The sequence below is a fragment of the Sitophilus oryzae genome, unplaced genomic scaffold (assembly GCF_002938485.1).
Source record: "Sitophilus oryzae breed Bouriz unplaced genomic scaffold, Soryzae_2.0 scaffold_1190_pilon_pilon, whole genome shotgun sequence".
NCBI classification, from domain to species: domain Eukaryota; kingdom Metazoa; phylum Arthropoda; class Insecta; order Coleoptera; family Curculionidae; genus Sitophilus; species Sitophilus oryzae.
Genome location: NW_022145827.1, coordinates 367,964 through 387,489, shown reverse-complemented (window position 1 = coordinate 387,489; position 19,526 = coordinate 367,964). Strand labels below are relative to the sequence as shown.

Below are 19,526 nucleotides of genomic sequence, written 5' to 3'. Positions count from 1 at the left end.
TTATATCGCCGAAAAAAAAATGGCGCTTTTTATGAAGTCATAGCCAATTATGGATTCCATTTAAAAAAAAATATGTTTGTGTCATATGTCAAAAATAACAGGCATTAGGAAAAATCGGAGAACGCAAACTCATTAGGGATGTGATTATCTACAACTTTTATCTGAAAACCTTTTGTCTAAAATAGATTTTGATGGAATTAGGGACAATTTTATAAATAGCCAAAATTTGTTTTTTTCGAAATATCTAGTAAGCCAAGAATATTTTTAAAAATCTGAAAGGCGCATATTTACGACCTCAAAAAACTACAATTCTTTTCCCATTTAACCGTCTCTCTATCTCCAGTAGTTTTCGAAATACCCATAGAGAACATCGTAGGAAACTCACCCTGTGTGTAATATTTTTCATAGGATAGGCCCAAGAACCATTCCCTTAAATATTAACGTCAAGTCATTAAGGAACACCCTCGATTATATTTACTATAGTAATTAACTGTTATACTATTACGTTTCGTATATAACGTTGGCATTTGCATCCGCAGGTAGCTGTGCTCTATAGGTTATCGTTTGGGGTTCCTGGCTCAAACTCCTGTGCCAACCTCCTCCACCTCCACCTCCACCACCATATCCCCCTCCACCACTTGACGGATGTTTGCCGTAGTCACCTCCCCCGCCGCTGCTGGTGGCGTAGATGATTTTGATTTTTTTCTCTCCTTTATCGTCGCCTTTATCTCCGCCTCCCATCTTCATCTTCTTCAGGATCATGATGGCAGATAGGAGCAAAGACATCTTGGACATCATCATGGCTGCCATTGCCATAACACCCATCTAAATTGTGGAAAAATTATATGATTTTTATTCGATATTCACACTCTTACCCAAGTAGCAAATTTTATTTTATAAAGGCTGTATAAACAGCTATGTGATCATTTTTATAGGATATCTCAATTCATATAACGTGCTATAAGACCGTAATATGATAGCTTTACAACCAAAAAAGGCCCATTTTTATACAACCGTTTAGTAGTATAGAAGTTCTATAAAAAAGATATACAACTCTTATGCAACTATTTTACACAGCCTCATATAACTATTATAAAACTAGTTTTATTGTGTATTACGTGGTCACATCTAAGAAACAGAACAATAAAAACATTTGATTATTTAGCGAGGTAAAAGAGAATTTTATTTTTTACCGAAGAATATTAGGAGCAAATTATATTTCAAGCCTGTCGTAAAATGAATCTAGAGGATGTAGATTGTTAAAAAGGAGACTTTACTCGACAATGAAAATAGCGGGTAGAGCCAGAAGGTACAACAAATATGTAATATAAAAAATCATTAATAGGGTTTGAAAAGTAGGGACAATTTTTGTTGCGCCGAAAATTTTACTGGTAGATTATAGGTATGTATTTGGCAAAAAGTTAAAGCGCTTTAATTTCGATTAAGGTTTACGTATAAACAATAAAACAATAAAATAAAATAAAATTTTCAAAAATTCTTGTTTTTAATTTAATTAAACACTTTATTACTGTATGTGGGAATCTTATCACAAAATAGTTCTCAAAAATAACATTTTAAAATTTATTTTGATGTTTTTAATTTTGCTTCATATAATGGCGGCCATAGGCCACACAAAAATTCTGCCTTAAACATGGCGAATTATAATGCAACCATTTTATTATAAATGAATCCCTTAAATAAATCTTTGTTATAAAATAAAACGGTATAGGATAAATATCTATGATTACGCAGAATTTCCAGGCACTATAGAACTATTTTGGACATATTCAGATTTGTGACAAATAGATATTGCCAAATCTCATTTGATTAGTATTTAAACTAACAAACATGATTAGATTTTCATGGATTCATGCATGCCCGACGAGTGAGTGGCAACCTAAGGACTTTGAAAATCAACAATAAAACATTACTACAGTAAAACTTTTACATCAACTTGGCAACAATGTTTTGAAGAAGCCAGACAACCCGAGATATTTTGGCTTTTGGGAACCCAGGGAATTCTCAGGATTATTTGCCGTAATTTCGAGGAGTTTTTTCTTACATGCTCTTTATAACTACCACTGCGTTTGTTAACTTTTTTCCAACTTTGTCCAGAATTCATAATAGCTGTGATTGATTAAACTCGTACGTAGATATTACTACAACAATAACAAAATAAATAATTAGGTAGACCATTTAATTTAAAATGAGGTTATATTATACATTACCAGTTCTATAATACAGATATTACAGCGAATTTATTTTGTTAATCACATTTTATCATATAAGGCTATATAACTGGTGTTGTATACAGCACCGTAGTTTAACGCAATAAAACATTCTATCATACAACGTAATACAACTTTAATAAGACAAGTTTAAGTAACTATTATATGATCTTGTGACTACTAGTTATATGAATATTATAGAACTCTTTCATGGTGGGTATAAGAGTCTAATAAAATAATATGTTTGTTATCATATAGCATTGCCTTATTAAGTGTTATATCACACTAAAAGAAATTATCGTTTAATGCGGTATAGGATACGTTGTAAAAACCACTAGAAAATAGTTTAATATGACAACTTTTACTAAAAAGCAGAATGGTCGAAACCAAACGCTTAATAAAATCAAGCAGTCCTTAAGACAACGCTATTCGACTGTTATAAAATAATTCAATCCGTTTAGAATTTCTTTTTGCTACTTGGGTAGTTACAGTATTTTCAATGTTAGTTGGAGTGGGTTGGGACTTTTAGTTTCGGCGCTGCCCTTGTAGGCGCCATCATTATAACATATTATGATGAGAAACGGCAACATAAATACATTAAAAAGCGAATGAAAAAAAGACTCAAAGTCTCGGTCTCGGCATTTATATTAAACTAAACTATGAACTATGTCAAGTGTTTCGCTGATACGAGCATCAACAGACAAAAATACAATTAACAAAATACAAGTAACACCACACACGTTCACATTTTATATATTAAAACATCAAACTTACATATTAAACCCATCCAACACCACATTTTACATATTAAAACACCACCCAGGTGTTTTTTTTTCACTAAGTAAAATGTGAACGTGTGTGGTGCGACTTTAATTGTATTTTTGTCTGATGATGCTCGTATGAGCGAAACACGTGTTTTAAAAATCTTTGTGATGTTTTTATGATCTTCTATGCTTTAAATGCTTTATGATAATTTTCAATGCAGTAATAAATATAAAAGATCGATAATATAAAAAAATTGGTCAAGTGCGAGTCGGACTCGCACACCAATGGTTCCGTACCATTCATTATCTATACAACATTAGACACTATATTATTATAAGCTTTTTTTCCGATTTAGCTGAAATTTCGAATGTGCGTATAACTAATTTTAAAAAGAATGAAGAAACACCCCAAGTAGCAAAATGAAATTCTATAAGGATTGAATTATTTTATAACAGTCGAATAGCGTTGTCTTAAGGACTGCTTGATTTTATTAAGCGTTTGCTTTCGACCATTCTGTTTTTAAATAAAAGTTGTCATATTAAACTATTTTCTAGTGGTTTTTACAACGTATCCTATAACGCATTAAACGATAATTTCTTTTAGTATGTTATAACACTTAATAAGACAATGTTATATGATAACAAACATATTATTTTATTAGACTCTTATACCCAATATTCATAACTAGTAGTCACAAGATCATATAATAGTTACTTAAACTTCTCTTATTAAAGTTGTATTACGTTGTCTGATAGAATGTTTTATTGCGTTAAACTACGGTGCTGTATACAACACCAGTTATATAGCCTTATATGATAAAATTGTGATTAACAAAATAAATTCGCTGTAATATCTGCATTATAAAACTGGTAATGTATAAAATAACCTCATTTTAAATTAAATGGTTAGTTATTTATTTTGTTATTGTTGTTGTTGCAAAAGTAATATCTACGTATGAGTATAATCAGTCACAGCTATTATGAATGGACAAAGCTGGACAAAGTTGGAAAAAAGTTAACAAACGCATTGGTAGTTATAAAGAGCATGTAAGAAAAAACTCCTCGAAATTACTGAACCCTGAAATAATCCCGAGAATTCCCTGGGTTCTCAAAAGCCAAAATCTCTCGGGTTGTCTGGGTTTTTCAAAGCATTGTTGCCAAGTCTTTAGGTTGCCGCTCACTCGTCGGGCACGCATGCAATGCATTGCGTGCATGAATCCATGAAAATCTGATCATGTTTGTTAGTTTAAATACTAATCAAATGAGATTTGGCAACATCTATTTGTCACAAATCTCAATATGTCCAAAATAGTTCTATAGTGCCTGGAAATTCTGCGTAATGATAGATATTTATTCTATACCGTTTTATTTTACAACAAAGACTTATTTAAGGGATTCATTTATAATAAAATGGTTGCATTATAATTCGCCATGTTTAAGGCAGAATTTTTGTATGGCCTATGGCCGCCATTATATGAAGCAAAATTAAAAACATCAAAATAAATTGTAAAATGTTATTTTTGAGAACTATTTTGTAATAAGATTCCCACATACAGTAATAAAGTGTTTAATTAAATTAAAACAAAATTTTTAAAAATTTTATTTTATTTTATTGTTTAAATTTATATGTAAACCTTAATCGAAATTAAAGCGCTTTTAATTTTTGCCAAATACATACCTATAATCTACCAGTAAAATTTTCGGCGCAATAAAATTGTCCCTACTTTTCAAACCCTATTAATGATTTTTTATATTACATATTTGTTGTACCTTCTGGCTCTACCCGCCATTTTTACCGTCGAGTAAAGTCTCATTTTTAACAATCCACATCCTCTAGATTCATTTTACGACAGGCTTAAAATATAATTTGCTCCTAATATTCTTCGGTAAAAAATAAAATACTCTTGTACCTCGCTAAATGATCAAATGTTTTTATTGTTCTGTTTCTTAGATGTGACCACGTAATACACAATAAAACTAGTTTTATAATAGTCATATAATGCTGTGTAAGATAGTTGCATAAGAGTTGTATACCCTTTTTATAGAACTTCTATACTACTAAACGGTTGTATAAAAATGGGCCTTTTTTGGTTGTAAAGCTATCATATTACGGTCATATAGGACGTTATATGAATTGAGGTATCCTATAAAAATTATCACATAGCTGTTTATACAACCTTTATAAAATAAAATTTGCTACTTGGGTAGTTTCGGCGCTGCCCTTGTAGGTGCCATCATTATAACATATTATGATGAGAAACGGCAACATAAATACATTAAAAACGGAATGAAAAAAAGACTCAAAGTCTCGGTCTCGGCATTTATATTAAACTAAACTATGAACTATGTCAAGTGTTTCGCTCATACGAGCATCATCAGACAAAAATACAATTAACAAAATACAAGTAACACCACACACGTTCACATTTTATATATTAAAACATCAAACTTACATATTAAACTCATCCAACACCACATTTTACATATTAAAAGAGCACCCAGGTGCTTTTTCTTCATTAAGTAAAATGTGAACGTGTGTAGTGCGACTTTAATTGTATTTTTGTCCGATGATGCTCGTATGAGCGAAACACGTGTATTAAAAATCTTTGTGATGCTTTTATGATCTTCTATGCTTTAAATGCTTTATGATAATTTTCAATGCAGTAATAAATATAAAAGATCGATAATATGAAAAAATTGGTCAAGTGCGAGTCGGACTCGCGCACCAATGGTTCCGTACCATTCATTATCTATACAGCATTAGACACTATATTATTATAAACTTTTTTTCCGATTTAGCTGAAATTTCGAATGTGCGTGTAACTAATTTTAAAAAGAATGAAGAAACACATTACTAAAAATTGTATTAATCAATAATAAATATGTAAAAAGTAAAAATAAATATGGAAAATTAAAAAAAAACGATTAAAAAAAGTCGCCGTGACTAGGATTCGAACCTGCCTTAAAGCGGCTCCAACGTTATAGCAGCGTAAAGTCTTAACGCTTTAACCACGCGGCCACCGAGAACTTGAAAGATTCTATGTAAAAATCTTACTTAAAAGATAATGTTTAGTGAAAGTACTTTCTTATTTATAAACATTTATTTAATTCTGTTTTTAGTATTTGTTCTTCTAGCGGCAACATAGATACATTATTTATATATTGTGAGAATTTCAACTGTCTAGCTATAGCGGTTCATAAGATAGACCTTTGTGACAGACGGACGGACAAACGGACAGCGAAGTCTTAGTAATAGGGTTCTCGTTTTTACCCTTTGGGTACGGAACCCTAAAAACTGTAAAAATTATTTAATAATATTTAAATAGCTGTTATTTACCTTCCCCATCATCATTCCTGCTCCAACACAAGCTGCAGCTGCCATCATTAACATTCCCTTTTTGCCTCCACCTCCTCCTCCTCCTCCTCCTCCGCCTCCACCACCTCCACCACCTCCTCCACCTTTTTTCCTTCCTAAAAACAATTAACAATTAAAAATTACACTTTAAAATATTTAAGTAGGAATTGATAATTAGCAAAGTATAATCTTTGAAGCAACACATTCACTTTTGAAGAAACAAAGTCAACTCAGTAACCATCAGTTCGAAATTGGTCAAAGATTACGTAGAGCAGCTGAACAAATTAGATATAGAAAATAAAGTCCTCCTACTCTGGGAGCCAGGCCACGAAGAGATAGAATGCAATAAAAAAAAGCTAACGATCTATCTAGATATGGAGCGACCACTCCACTAACTGAACCCTGAATTGTTCTGCTTCCCAAGTGGAAAACAACTTAAAGAGAAAGAAACTCAAGAGCCTGGAAAATTCTATCTGTAACTTGGAATGGCAATCCTTCAAAGGTTTAAGACACTCAAAAATTTCTCGGAACCTGTGACAGGGAGAAATAAAGATTCTTCTTGATTTAAGTAAGAACAATCTTCGGATTGTCACGGGATTTTTAACATGACACTGTCTCCTCAATGAACACTTCTGTAGATTGAAGCTAAAAAACAACGGCAAATGCATCTGTGGGGAAAATGGGGAACATCAGAACACATCTTCACTGAGTGCGCCGAGACGACAACCATTCATGCCATAAACTTTGGTACTACTGATATCTAAGCTGGAGAACCAAGCTCTGGAAAACCGTCTCAGAGGGTGAGTTAATCACCACGATCTTATAGATCTATTGCGCCCCCCTTTCTTGAGCCGTAACTCATCATAAAGTCTTAGGGCTTTCACAAAAGCCCGTATCTGGGACGGTATAATAGGGGTTAGTTCTCCATCTTCGATCAGTCGTACCAAACTTTATGGTTGTCATCTGTCACACAGTTATAAGGTTTTTTGGTGGTGTTTCCTCATTTCTCCCCAGAATCTGCATTCGCTGTTGTTTCTTAGCTTCGATCTACAGAGGTGTGCCCTGAGGAGACTCATAGGTGTCTTCATTGTACTCAAGAAAAACCTTTGAATTTTCTCGGTCGTAAGTCCTGAGAAATTTCTCCGAGTATCTTAAACTGTTGGAGGATCTTCATTCCAGATTACGGGTGGAGGTTCACGGTCCTTGAGTTCCGTTTTAAGTTGGTTTTCTCTTGGGAAGCAAACCAGAACCATCTGGTCGGTTAGTATCCTCAAATACGTGTATGTATTAAGTTAAATTTATAAAAACATTGATAGGAAAAATTAACAGCAAGCATTATTTTTAAAAATCGAACTAAAGAAAGCGCTTGTTATCGTAACTATGTAGTTTAGTATTGACACAAACAAAAGTTTGACAGAAGTAAATTTATGAGCTTAATGTTTTTAAAAACTACGAAAAAATTCAAAAAGAAAATCTTGATATTCCTGTAGCAATTTTTGAGGAAGCTCAAGAAGCAGCTACCCATTTACTGCCTGCAAAGTGTAGAGAACATTACGAAAAAGTGTTCCACTAGTTAATAGTTAAGTAAGTTATTTTATACCATTAGCTGATACAATGTCACTTTAAACACTTAATATGAGTGTATAAGTCGTATCTGAGCAAGAGAAGTCAACTTGTGAGGGTGGATACCACGTTGTCTTCTAGCAAGTCAATAGAATGTGGAGTACCTCAAAGCTCAGTACTAAGCCCTATTTTGTTTCTTCTTTTTATTAACGACATTGCTAACATAAACATCAATGGTAAAATATGTCTTTTCGCGGACGACACTAGCTTCACTTGGAGCAACAAGGACGTCACGGCACTTCATAGGATTATATCAAATGACTTAATCACCATTAAATCTTGGTGCGATTCGAACCTCCTGAGTCTCAACATTTCTAAAACTCAAGCTTTGTCGTATAAAAACTCGCTGCAGCGAAGTTTTTTTTTTTACTTACAACACCACCATTGACGTCGTAAAATCTGCAAAATTCTTAGGGCTTGTTGTAGACAATTCTATATAAAAATATAAAAAATATCGACGCTTTGTCGAAAAAATTAAGCTCTGCCTGTTTTGCATTAAGATCTGTTTCTAAGGAGCTTAACTTGTCAGTGGCTAGAACTCTTTATTATGCACTTTTTGAGTCGCACCTCAGATATGACCTTCCATTCTGGGGTACGTGTTGTGCGACTCAATTTGACCGCATTTTCAAGCTCCAGAAGAGAGCTGTTTGATATTCACTGGGACTAAACAGCAGAACTCATTGCCAGGACTTTTTTAAAAAATTAAAAATTTTAACTCTTCCTTCCTTATTTATATTTAAATCCGTTTGCCTAATACGTAAGCATGTATCAGCTTCTCAAGAAAGGCCATCTCACACTTATCCACTCAGGAACACGGAACAAGATCTTTCTCTGCCTACCCCACGCTAAAAGTTCAATATTATACAACTCGAAAAAAGTGCACAAATACCTGCCATTTGAAATCAAATCCTTAACATCATTTTCTTCATTTCGTAAAGCATTGAAATCTTATTTACTAGACAAGGCTTTCTACGCTGTAAATGACTTATATTTTGATAATCGAATTTAATCTTGTAAACACTGGTCTAATGTTTGCTATTACTATATTTACCAATGACATCGAAATGGATTTATCTAGAGGTCATTGATATTTAGTATAAACTTACTAAATATTTTTGAATCTTATTTTTATTATTTTTTTTATTTTTTTATTCTTTGACGTTTATAAATGTTTATTTTAAACAATAAGACTGACAATGTTATTTGTATAATGTTTTGTATTCTCGTCTCTCTTTTGTTTGTTTGTTCGTCTACAAATTGCAAAAATTTTTGACAATAAAGGGATTTATTTATAAAACTGTACATTTAACAAATAAACGTAATGTAATTAAAATTAATTAATTAATAATCCAAAATTATCCATATTTAATTACACTGTCTATAAAACGGCATGAGCTTCTTTTATAATTGCAATTGATGGAATTATTACATAATTTTAGTAATTTGAGGCTCTTTTTTAAATTATACGAAATATGTTTTAAAAAAGGGAGAGTACCGTGAGGGACTACATAATTAATAAACCTTACATAATGTCATAAATATATACATACCTTCAACAGCATCATCAACATTAAACTTTATCGTCCGGGATTTCCAGAATTCTTCAAGCCGTTCCAACAACGCATCACTAAGATTGATACTTCTTTTACTAACGCCTCTGGATGTAGCGTTAGTTGAAGTTGTGTTCCAGTTGTAATCGCGATTTTTTTCAATTTGAATAAACCCAATTTGAATCGATTCATCCGCGAATATCGTTTCATTCATAGCATTCAAAAGACGCTCCTTGAAACAAACTGACGGAACTCTTTTAGCTAGACAGTCTCTAAATATGACAACTACTTTGTAGAACTCCGTTACACTATCGGTTTTGACGTACACTTGCGTTATCGTGATGAGGAAAATGACGGAACTTACTGTAATATGCATTTTTTCTCTTAAAAGCTTTACCTCTACTAAGCGGAGGCAATGGAAGAATTGTTTTTTATGCTGTTATGAGTTTGGCTAGCGTAACGTTTTAATCGCTAGGTATGGCACTGAGAGATATTATGTGATTTAGGCTTAAAGAATGTTAGATAACTGATCTCTGGTAATTACAATTATGAAGTAAATTTACGAGGGACTTCAAAGGAGTTTTAGATTTTTGTTAGTTAGTAAAGCCGGGTTGACACGGTCATACTGTACCTGGACCAAGTTAACCGGAAGTTGTTCCTAGCATCCAAGTAAGCTGGAAGGCAGCCTACTTAATTTGATGTTAAAAAGTCTTCCAACTCGACTTTGATATTTGGCGATTTTAGATTAAGCGGGTCTCAAAAGCTGGGGAAATGTGATAATATTTTCGTATATTTAGTATTAAACGCCAGCAGTTGTTTTCAATTGTATGTGTACTGTAAGCATCAATGGCATGGAAAATATACTATAGTACGTAGACTCTGACACAGAGTTTTTTTATATTATAGGTCATTTGGGATACAAAAGTTTTCGAGGTATTTGAGTAACCCATGGTTTGGAAAATTTTTAACAGATTCTACATTTTCTATCGGCTGATGATTTATATATAGTTTTATTTTTGATTTTAAATAAGTTGTTTTTTTTTGGAACCAAATAGTATTGTTTTTGGCTTAGTTGGATTTAAACGCAAATTATGTTTTCTAGCAAAATCATGGACACTCTTTAAATTTGCATTAATGTCTACGACTGTTTATTCATATCTTTTACACTTAAATTGACTGTACCTTTATGGGTCATAGGCAAAACATTTTATGTAAGATGTCTTTATTATTTAAAACAAATCCTCATCTGGAACTGATGGGCTTACTCTCAAAATGTTCTCTGAACTTTCGGAATTCACGTTAATCTATCTTACTACTTTAATTAACCAGTTATTCCAAAAAGGAGTTTTTCCAAACTGCCTTAAGACAGCAATAATTATTCCTTTGCATAAAGGGGGAGATAAAGATCAAGCTTCGAACTATCGCACAATTGCTCTCCTGTCCACATTATCTAAGATCATGAAGAAAGATTGGTTAAAAAAAGGCTTCTCCTCTTTTCCCCTTAAATACTTACTACCCATCAATTTTTATTTCTAAGTAACAGTTGCACAAATGATGCTATGTTCGACCTTTTTAATAATGTATACTCTAGCCTGAATAACCATCACTCTACAGCTACAATTTTCTGGGATTTCTCTAAGGCTTTCGACTGTGTAAATCATAATATCTTAATTAACAAATTGCAATACTATGGATTCAGGGGAGTGCCGCTCAAATGGTCAATTAAGTCATATCTTGAAGGCAGCTTGTGAGGATTGATACGTCTATGTCTTCTTTTAAGCCTATAGAATGTGGTGTCCCTCAGGGTTCAGTACTTGACCCTATTTTTTTTCTGGCGTTTATCAACGACATTGCAATTCTAGACATTAGCGGTAAAATCTGTCTCTTTGCGGACGATACTAGTTTCACTTGGAGCGGCCCAGATGTTACGGCACTATATAATAATATATCCAGTGACTTACGCACCATTAAATCTTGGTGCGATTCTAATCTCCTATGCCACAACCTTTGAAACACTGAAGTTTTGTCATATAAAAGTACTATACAACCCTTTGTACTTAATAACATGACTATTGCCGTCATGGACTTTGAGAAATTCTTAGGACTTGTTGGAGACAACTCGTTAAAATGGGACTTGTACATCGAAGCTTTATCAAAGAAACTAAGCGTTGCCTGTTTTGCGCTAAGATCAGTTTCTAAGGAACTTAACTCATCAACCTCTAGAATGGTCTATTATGCCCTTTTTGAGTCGTATCTTTGTTATGCCCTTCCATTCTGAGGTACTTGCTGCGCGACAAAATTTGATCGTATTTTCAAACTTCAAAAGAGAGCAGTTCGATACTTATTGGGACTGAACAATAGAACTCACTACCAGAATTTCTTTAAAAAATTTAAAATACTGACTCATCCTTCCTTATTCATTTTTGAATTCGTTTACTTCGAATGCGCATAACACATATCTGCTATTCCGTAAAGGCCATCTCACAACTATCCACTTAGAAATGCGAGCACGATCTTTACCCCGAGCTCAGAACTAGTTAAGGGCTCAATAATGTACAATGCCAAAAAAATTTACAATCATTTGCCTTTGAATATCAAGTCACTTTCATTCTTTCCCGCTTTCCGCAAAGCTTTGAAATCATATTTACTGGAGAGAGCCCTATATGCGGTAAACAACTTTTTTGTTGATGTTTAATCATGAACAATTTTGAATTTTAAAATTTTGATCATCTAACACTCTGGCTAAAAGTCTAGTAGTTAATTTTTAATAGTTTATAACTCTTAGCAGAGTGTAAACCAAATACAATAATGGAACCAATACTGAGCCCTGAGGGACACCAGAGAATATTTATAGTAATTCTGTAGCTTCGATCTTCCAAGTCGGATTTTGTAAAATTTGCCGAAATATTGTCAGAACCAATATATTTACATTTTTCCACCAACAACGCATGATTCACAAGTTATTAGTCTTTTTGAAAAAAAAGGATATGAATTACATTCAATCAATATCTTATCAAATCAATCTGAATAATTTCTATATGAAATTATTATTAAAAGAGCAATTCCAAAATATTTTTCATATACAGGGTGGTCCGAACTGAATTCCGGAAACTTCGGCAGCATATTCTGCAGATAAAAATAAGTAAAAAACGGTCGTATAAATGTATGTCCTAAATTGCTTAGTTTCGGAAATAGTGGTGTAGAAGTTCTGAAGTGTACGATTCCGAAGTAACGCCAATATTTGGATAAAAATCGGTGTATGGGAGGTTTTTGCCATGAAAAATGTTATTTTGAGGTTAATACGACTCCTATTTGTAGGGGGCGCCATCTACATGTGTTGTTTTTTTTTGTCTGTTTGCTTATTTTCCGTACCTATCAAAATTTGCCGAGTGAAAAATAAAAATAAAAAATGTCTCTTGGAAAAAATCGCTACGAGTAACCGTTTTAAAGATATTTAAAATGGAAATGGTCATTACATGTTATTATTGACAAAAAATAAACATGTTGAGTAGATAGTTATTTGACCAAAATGATAAATTTGGGCAATTTTTATTTTTTCAATTAATCATAAACTTTTTTCGAAAAAATGATGATAAAACAATTTCTGTTTAACTTTTGACCTAAAATAATTTCAAATTTATAATTGCAGTCTAATAAATATTTAGTCAAGGTGTTTAATTTATGTCAATGATGACCGGTATTGATAATTTCGATTCCAAATATCTCGACAATCATTACATGTACCTAGCGATTTTTACCAAGAGATCTTTTTTACGTAAAAAACGCCGTAAATGTATATTTTTTTACTCAGTAGTTTTATACAAGTGCGGACGGAAAGTTATTTTCGTCAAATCAGTTAAAAAATATGTAGGTAGAGCCCAAGGAGTCATATTGACATCAAAATCAAATTTCTCATGTCAAAAAACTCCCAGACACCAATTTTCATCTAAATATTGATGTTACTTCAGAAATTATTTGGAAAAAATCGAAATAAAAATATCATTTCTACACCCTGTATATCCGAAACTAAGCATTTTAGGATATACCTTTATACGAACTTTTTTAATTATTTTTATCTGCAGAATATGCTGCCGAAGTTTCCGGAATACAGTTCGGACCGCCCTGTATTTTATGATGAGCCCTCGTATACTAAAATATAGCCCAGTTAATGTCATACTCTGTTTCGTTTTGTTTTATTTTGTAGTACTATTTTTCGGTTGAGTTCAAAACAATTTATCTAATTTTATCTAAATCTAAAAAATCTTTGATTGAAACATTGTATTCTGATTTTATTACTATTATTAAGCATTAATATGTGCCGATTAGGGCATGAAATAGCGTACAACATTTTTTAATTATTTATTTAGATTATTACAGCTAGGCAATAGTTTTTGTTCTGGGATAGTAGCATTATGTTTCATATAATGTTGATATTGCATGTTATGGAGCCAAGAAAATGTAGAGAATTTTATCAATATTCAGATAAAAATCCGATTATAAAAAGGTTTAAAAATCTAAATAATTTTTAAATACAATTCATTGGGTTTAAAATTTACTTAATTGTTCTGCATTTGCTATGAGTGTGAGGACGATTTCGAAATAAGCCTAAGAATAATAGTTCAGTTCGAACCCCCATTAAGGTTGATTTTAAAACTCTTTTTTAACGTTTTCACGCATCCAAAATTGTCTGCCAATTTATTGGTTAATTTTATATTGGTTGATTTGTTAGATGTTAAATAATTTTAGTAGTATTCATGTTGATTAAGTTAAATAATTTTAGTAGTATTCATGTTGATTAAATTGATCGGATTTTAAATAAATCACTTTAAAGCTGCCAGTGTCACTCTCAGAAACTTCAACAATAAACATAATATACAGGGTTGTTCAACCTCATACGACACGGGGTATTGTAGCTAAACGATTAAGTTTTTACAAATTGTAAGTTTTGGATTCGTTGAAGGACTATTAGAGCTACAATTTAAAAATATTTTTACAAGATACAGAGTGACCCAAATAAATAAAAAATAATATACTTTTATTTCTTTAAATGGAACACCCTGTATATTATTATATTTTTAGATTCTACGATTGAAATAAAGGAAAATTTTATTAAGGTTTATCACACTTAAACCTTACCGTTTTTGAAATATTTTCCATTTTATGAAATTGCAGTAAAGATTTTAAGATTTCATTTCTCCAAGGGCCAAGGGTATGTGAAATTGCAGTAAAAAATGTAAGGTTTTATTTCTCCAAGGGTATTAAATAATAGGTTTAATACTAAATATTTACTGAAATTTATTTATTGATCAGGCTTTGTGTTGCAATAATAAATAAAATACTACCTTATACAGAGTGTCTAAAAATTTATATTAAATAATTACTAGCTTTAAACGGCAATAACTTGTTTAATTTAAATGGAACACCCTGTATATTTTACGAGGATCAGATGCATAATTTGTACACAGATGCACAACTGATGATGAATGAATAAACGCTCCCAGAGACAAACTTATTTTCAAAAACATATATTTTCATGTAACATATACTCTGTTTTTTTTCTCAGGTAAGATTTCGACAGACGATGACAGAAGAAAAGCAGATGACGTCCCATACCAATCTATTTATGTTACTAAAAAAAGTTTCTAATAATTTTTAAGTTATCTATGGATGGGTTTAAATATAAATCCGTCATACGTCGTATCTTGTTGTTTTTAACCAGTTTTATTGGTTTATTTAAAAAATGACAGATCGTATTTCAATTTTATTGGTTTGACGGAACGATGAACGACAAACGGACGCCGATGCGTATGAACTCGCCTTTAGATTTTTGTCATTTTTGACGCTTGTCAGTCTTGCCAAATTATAGGTTATAATTTTGTGTCAACTTTTGTTAAATACCCTGCGTTTTGGAAGATGATGCATTTTGATTCGTATTATTACGTGTGTTTTGTGTCTTTTGAAGTCAAGTGGAGGAAAAATCGAGTGAAAATTAACTGTAGACCCAGGCAGAAAGTCTTACACCAATGAAGTTGCCATCGATAAAGTTTGTATACCATTCGTCGTAGATAAGTGCATCTCGTATATGGTAGAAGGATCAAACTAAACACATACTAAAAACTGGAGTAGATGTAAAAGATCGACATCACACGATAGGTAAATAATGGATCTTAGTACTGCAGAAAAATAATGTCAAAAGGTACTGGTTTAAAAAAATTAAGATTAAAGTTAATTAATCAACCTTTAAGGTATAAAATGTGGTAGGTGTTATTATTAATAAAATAGTTTGTTTTATTTACCTATGTTGTTTTATTTATTCCTGTGGAATATTACAAATTTGTATTTGTACATAAGTTATATTGATAAATATAATTATAAATGCGGGTAGTTTTATAAAGCTTGAAAGTAAATAATAGTTCTTTTTTATATTTTTTTGGTATGTAGTGTCTTGTTCTTGTTTGTTTTGATACATACACATACCGTTTTTATTAAATAAAATAACTCGATTACATTTTTTCAGTTTTATACAGTTTTTTTCACAATATTTTGAAGTAACCACTTGTCATCTTGTCAATAAAATTTTAAATATATCCTGCTATGCGTTCCAGTTGTACCAACTTATTTCTTTGTAAAATACAATAAACTACTTTGAAATTAAAATGACAGACACATCTATCACTGTCAAGGATTTTCTCGTTGGACAGACTATACTTAAAAATAATGTTTACTCAATATAAAAATAAAATAAAGCCTTATTCTAAAGTCTAACTGAGAGTAAGCTCCATAAAAAAAATAGGAAGAATACGGGCCAAGTAAATAACATCATTATTATTGATTGTCATTCTCAGCCCTCCTTGACGCCGTTTTTTTTTTCTATCGCATGGTATTTTACAGTACAACTGAGCAAAAACCTGAATTGACTAAAATTGATTTACCTACACTACATTTTTACTGTTTTACGGTAAACGTTCTGTTATAAATTAAGTCGAACATTTTGTTCACAATTTTTTTATTTTTCTGATAAATCTGAATTAGATAATTAGTAAATCAAAGTCAGGAGCAACAGTATTTATAGAAAAATGTATTTAATATATTTCTGAATCTAATGAAACAAGTTTAATAATAGTTTATGTCTGTTTCCGTTGGAAGCATGTATCTAGAATCTAGATATATATATTTTTATATTTCCTATGAGTAACGTTAGCATAGTTTAGTAGATTGCAGCTGGTTGGATTACTTAGTAAATTATTAGTCTGCAAAGCCTATTTTCATAAAATGGCATTCTCTTTCAGTAGATTTTTAGCCGACCATACCAACAGGTAGGTATGGTAGCCTATTAAGATCGGCAAAAAAAAGTTTTTTTAATTTCATTCAAAATGAGTTATTTGGGTCATAAATGACCTAAATACAGAATATTTTCATGGTGTCTGTCTGTATGTCTGTCTACCTGTATGTCTGTCTGTCCGTCTGTCCGTCTGTAACAAGAATACTGTGGCACCCGAGAATCTGGCCATTAGTTTTTGGTTGGGGGGGGGTTGTTAAGGGGGTATGGGAGGGGGTTAAAAATTTAAAAAAATCGTAACTCCAAAATTACAGTAGATAGCGAAACACGGTTTTCAATTTAAGATTAGGAATAATATTTGCAACAAAATTTGTAATAACATCAAAATCAGTCAAAGTCGCAGTTTTTGAAATATTCCGTGTTTCCGTAGTCCGTTTTTGAAAAACTCCAAACTCCCATCGGACGCGACCCCAGGTGGCAGATAGAGGAAATAACCGCTGACCAAAATTGGAAAAATTCCTTTACTTTGAAACTAAAAGAACTGCCTACCAACTTTTTATTAACATATTTTAGTATAGGCGGCTATACGTGCGTCCCGGCGCCAATTTTTATTTATCAAAGTCAAAAATCATTTTTATTATCACATTTTAGAAAAAAAAATGTTATGCGATATGAATTCATAGAGAACATAGATATTTTGGAATTTGATATTTTTCAATAGATTGACATCTAACCCAATTTATTACATGTTCAAGAGCTCAAACGCACTGACGACCAGGTCGCAGCGACCAGCATTTGATTCAATGTCATTACTGGTCGCAGCTGCGTTTCCTAATAACATTTAATCAAATGGTGGTCGCTGCGGCCTGGTCGTAAGTGCCTTTGAGCTCTAAATCGCAGTTGAAATATCACATCTCTCCAAAAAAATCGAAAAAGTGCCATGTTTTTTCTAACATTATTTTAGTGAACATGAGTATATACAGGGTGGTCCGAATTGTATTCCGCAAACTTCGGAAGCATATTCTGCAGATAAAAATAAGTAAAAAAGTTCGTATAAATGTAGGTCCTAAAATGCTTAGTTTCGGAGATACAGGGTGTAGAAGTTTCATTTTTATTTCGATTTTTTCCAAATAATTTCTGAAGTAACATCTATATTTCAATGAAAATTGGTGTCTGGGAGTTTTTTGACATGAGAAATTTGATTTTGATGTTAATATGACTCCTACTAGTAGACTCCTACTAGTAGCGCCACCTACATATTTTTTAACCGGTTTGAAGTGTAATAACTTTTCGTCCGTACCTGTATAAAACTACCGAGCGAAAAAATATACGTCTCTGTGACTTTTTACGTAAAAAATTTCTCTTTGTAAAAATCGCTACGAACAACCGTTCTTAAGATATTTAGAATGGAAATAGTCAATGCATGTCATTATTGACGAAAAATAAACACGTTGAGTAGATGTATTTCACTGAAATAATAAATTTGGGAAATTTTTATTTTTTTTAAATTAATCATAAATTTTTCTGCAAAAATGATCATAAAAAAGTTTCTGTTGAACTTTTGGCACAAAAACATTTCAAATTTTTGCGATTACGGTCTAATAAGTATTTAGTCAACATGTTTAATTAATGTCAATAAAGACAGGTATTGATAATTTCGATTTCAAATATCTCGAAAACAATTACTCGTAGCGATTTTTACAAAAAGACCTTTTTTACGTAAAAAACGTCGCAAATGTATATTTTTTTACTCAGTAGTTTTACACAGGTACGGACGAAAAGTTATTACTCTTCAAACCGGTTAAAAAATATGTAGGTGGCGCCCTCTACTTGTAGGAGCCATATTGACGTCAAAATCAAATTTCTCATGTCAAAAAACTCCCAGGCACCAATTTTCATTCAAATATTGATGTTACTTCAGAAATTATTTGGAAAAAATCGAAATAAAAATGAAACTTCTACACCCTGTATCTCAAAAACTAAGCATTTTAGGACATACATTTATACGAATTTTTTTTAATTATTTTTATCTGCAGAATGTGCTGCCAAAGTTTCCGGAATACAGTTCGGACCACCCTGTATAAAGTACCTATTATTTTATTGCACAAAATAAAAAAGTAAAACTAAATTAATAATTATTAATGTATTTTCTTCCTTATTCTATTTAATAATAATAATAATAATAATAATATTTATTTATTTCCAAATTATGTTACAAAATAAACATAAAGAGAAATATCGTCAAACATCAAAATAAATATTCCAAAAAGCATATTACACATATTTTACAAAGATTAGATAAGTCTACTTACATAAACGGGAAAATATATAGAAAAATATACACCAAAATAAAAAAAATACACCTAAAATTTACAATATTGGATATAATTCAACAATATTTCCTTAATCCTAATTAACCATTGAAATTAAAAAATTCTGGCAAGCTATAAGGCTCTATATTTAATAAATACTTTTTTTAACTTAAATTTAAATTCGCTTAACTTTCCACAGAGTCTAAGTGTTAAGGGCAGTTCATTATAAAACTTTAAACACATATACAAAGGGCTTTTTTCCATTTTGACGTAATCGCAAGTTTATGAGCGGGATAGTTTAGTAAATTCTTTCTAGTATTGTACTGATGTATTATGTTACTCTCAAAACATTCTCTATTGATGTAAAAATATACTAAACATTTATAAATATATAATGCATATACTGTCATAATTT

The 19,526-nt window shown here is 31.7% G+C and overlaps 1 protein-coding gene across 1 annotated transcript; it reads right to left on the bottom strand.

Moving 5' to 3' along the window:
* Window positions 1–501: 501 nt before the first annotated feature.
* LOC115891712 (glycine-rich RNA-binding protein GRP2A-like) lies at window positions 502–9,896 on the bottom strand. Its single transcript, XM_030912254.1, has 3 exons — window positions 9,521–9,896; window positions 6,330–6,463; window positions 502–825 (listed from the first exon to the last, which is right to left on the bottom strand). The coding sequence occupies exons 1-3, from the start codon at window positions 9,894–9,896 to the stop codon at window positions 502–504; spliced, it is 834 nt and encodes a 277-aa protein (XP_030768114.1).
* Between the last annotated feature and the right edge of the window lie 9,630 nt (window positions 9,897–19,526).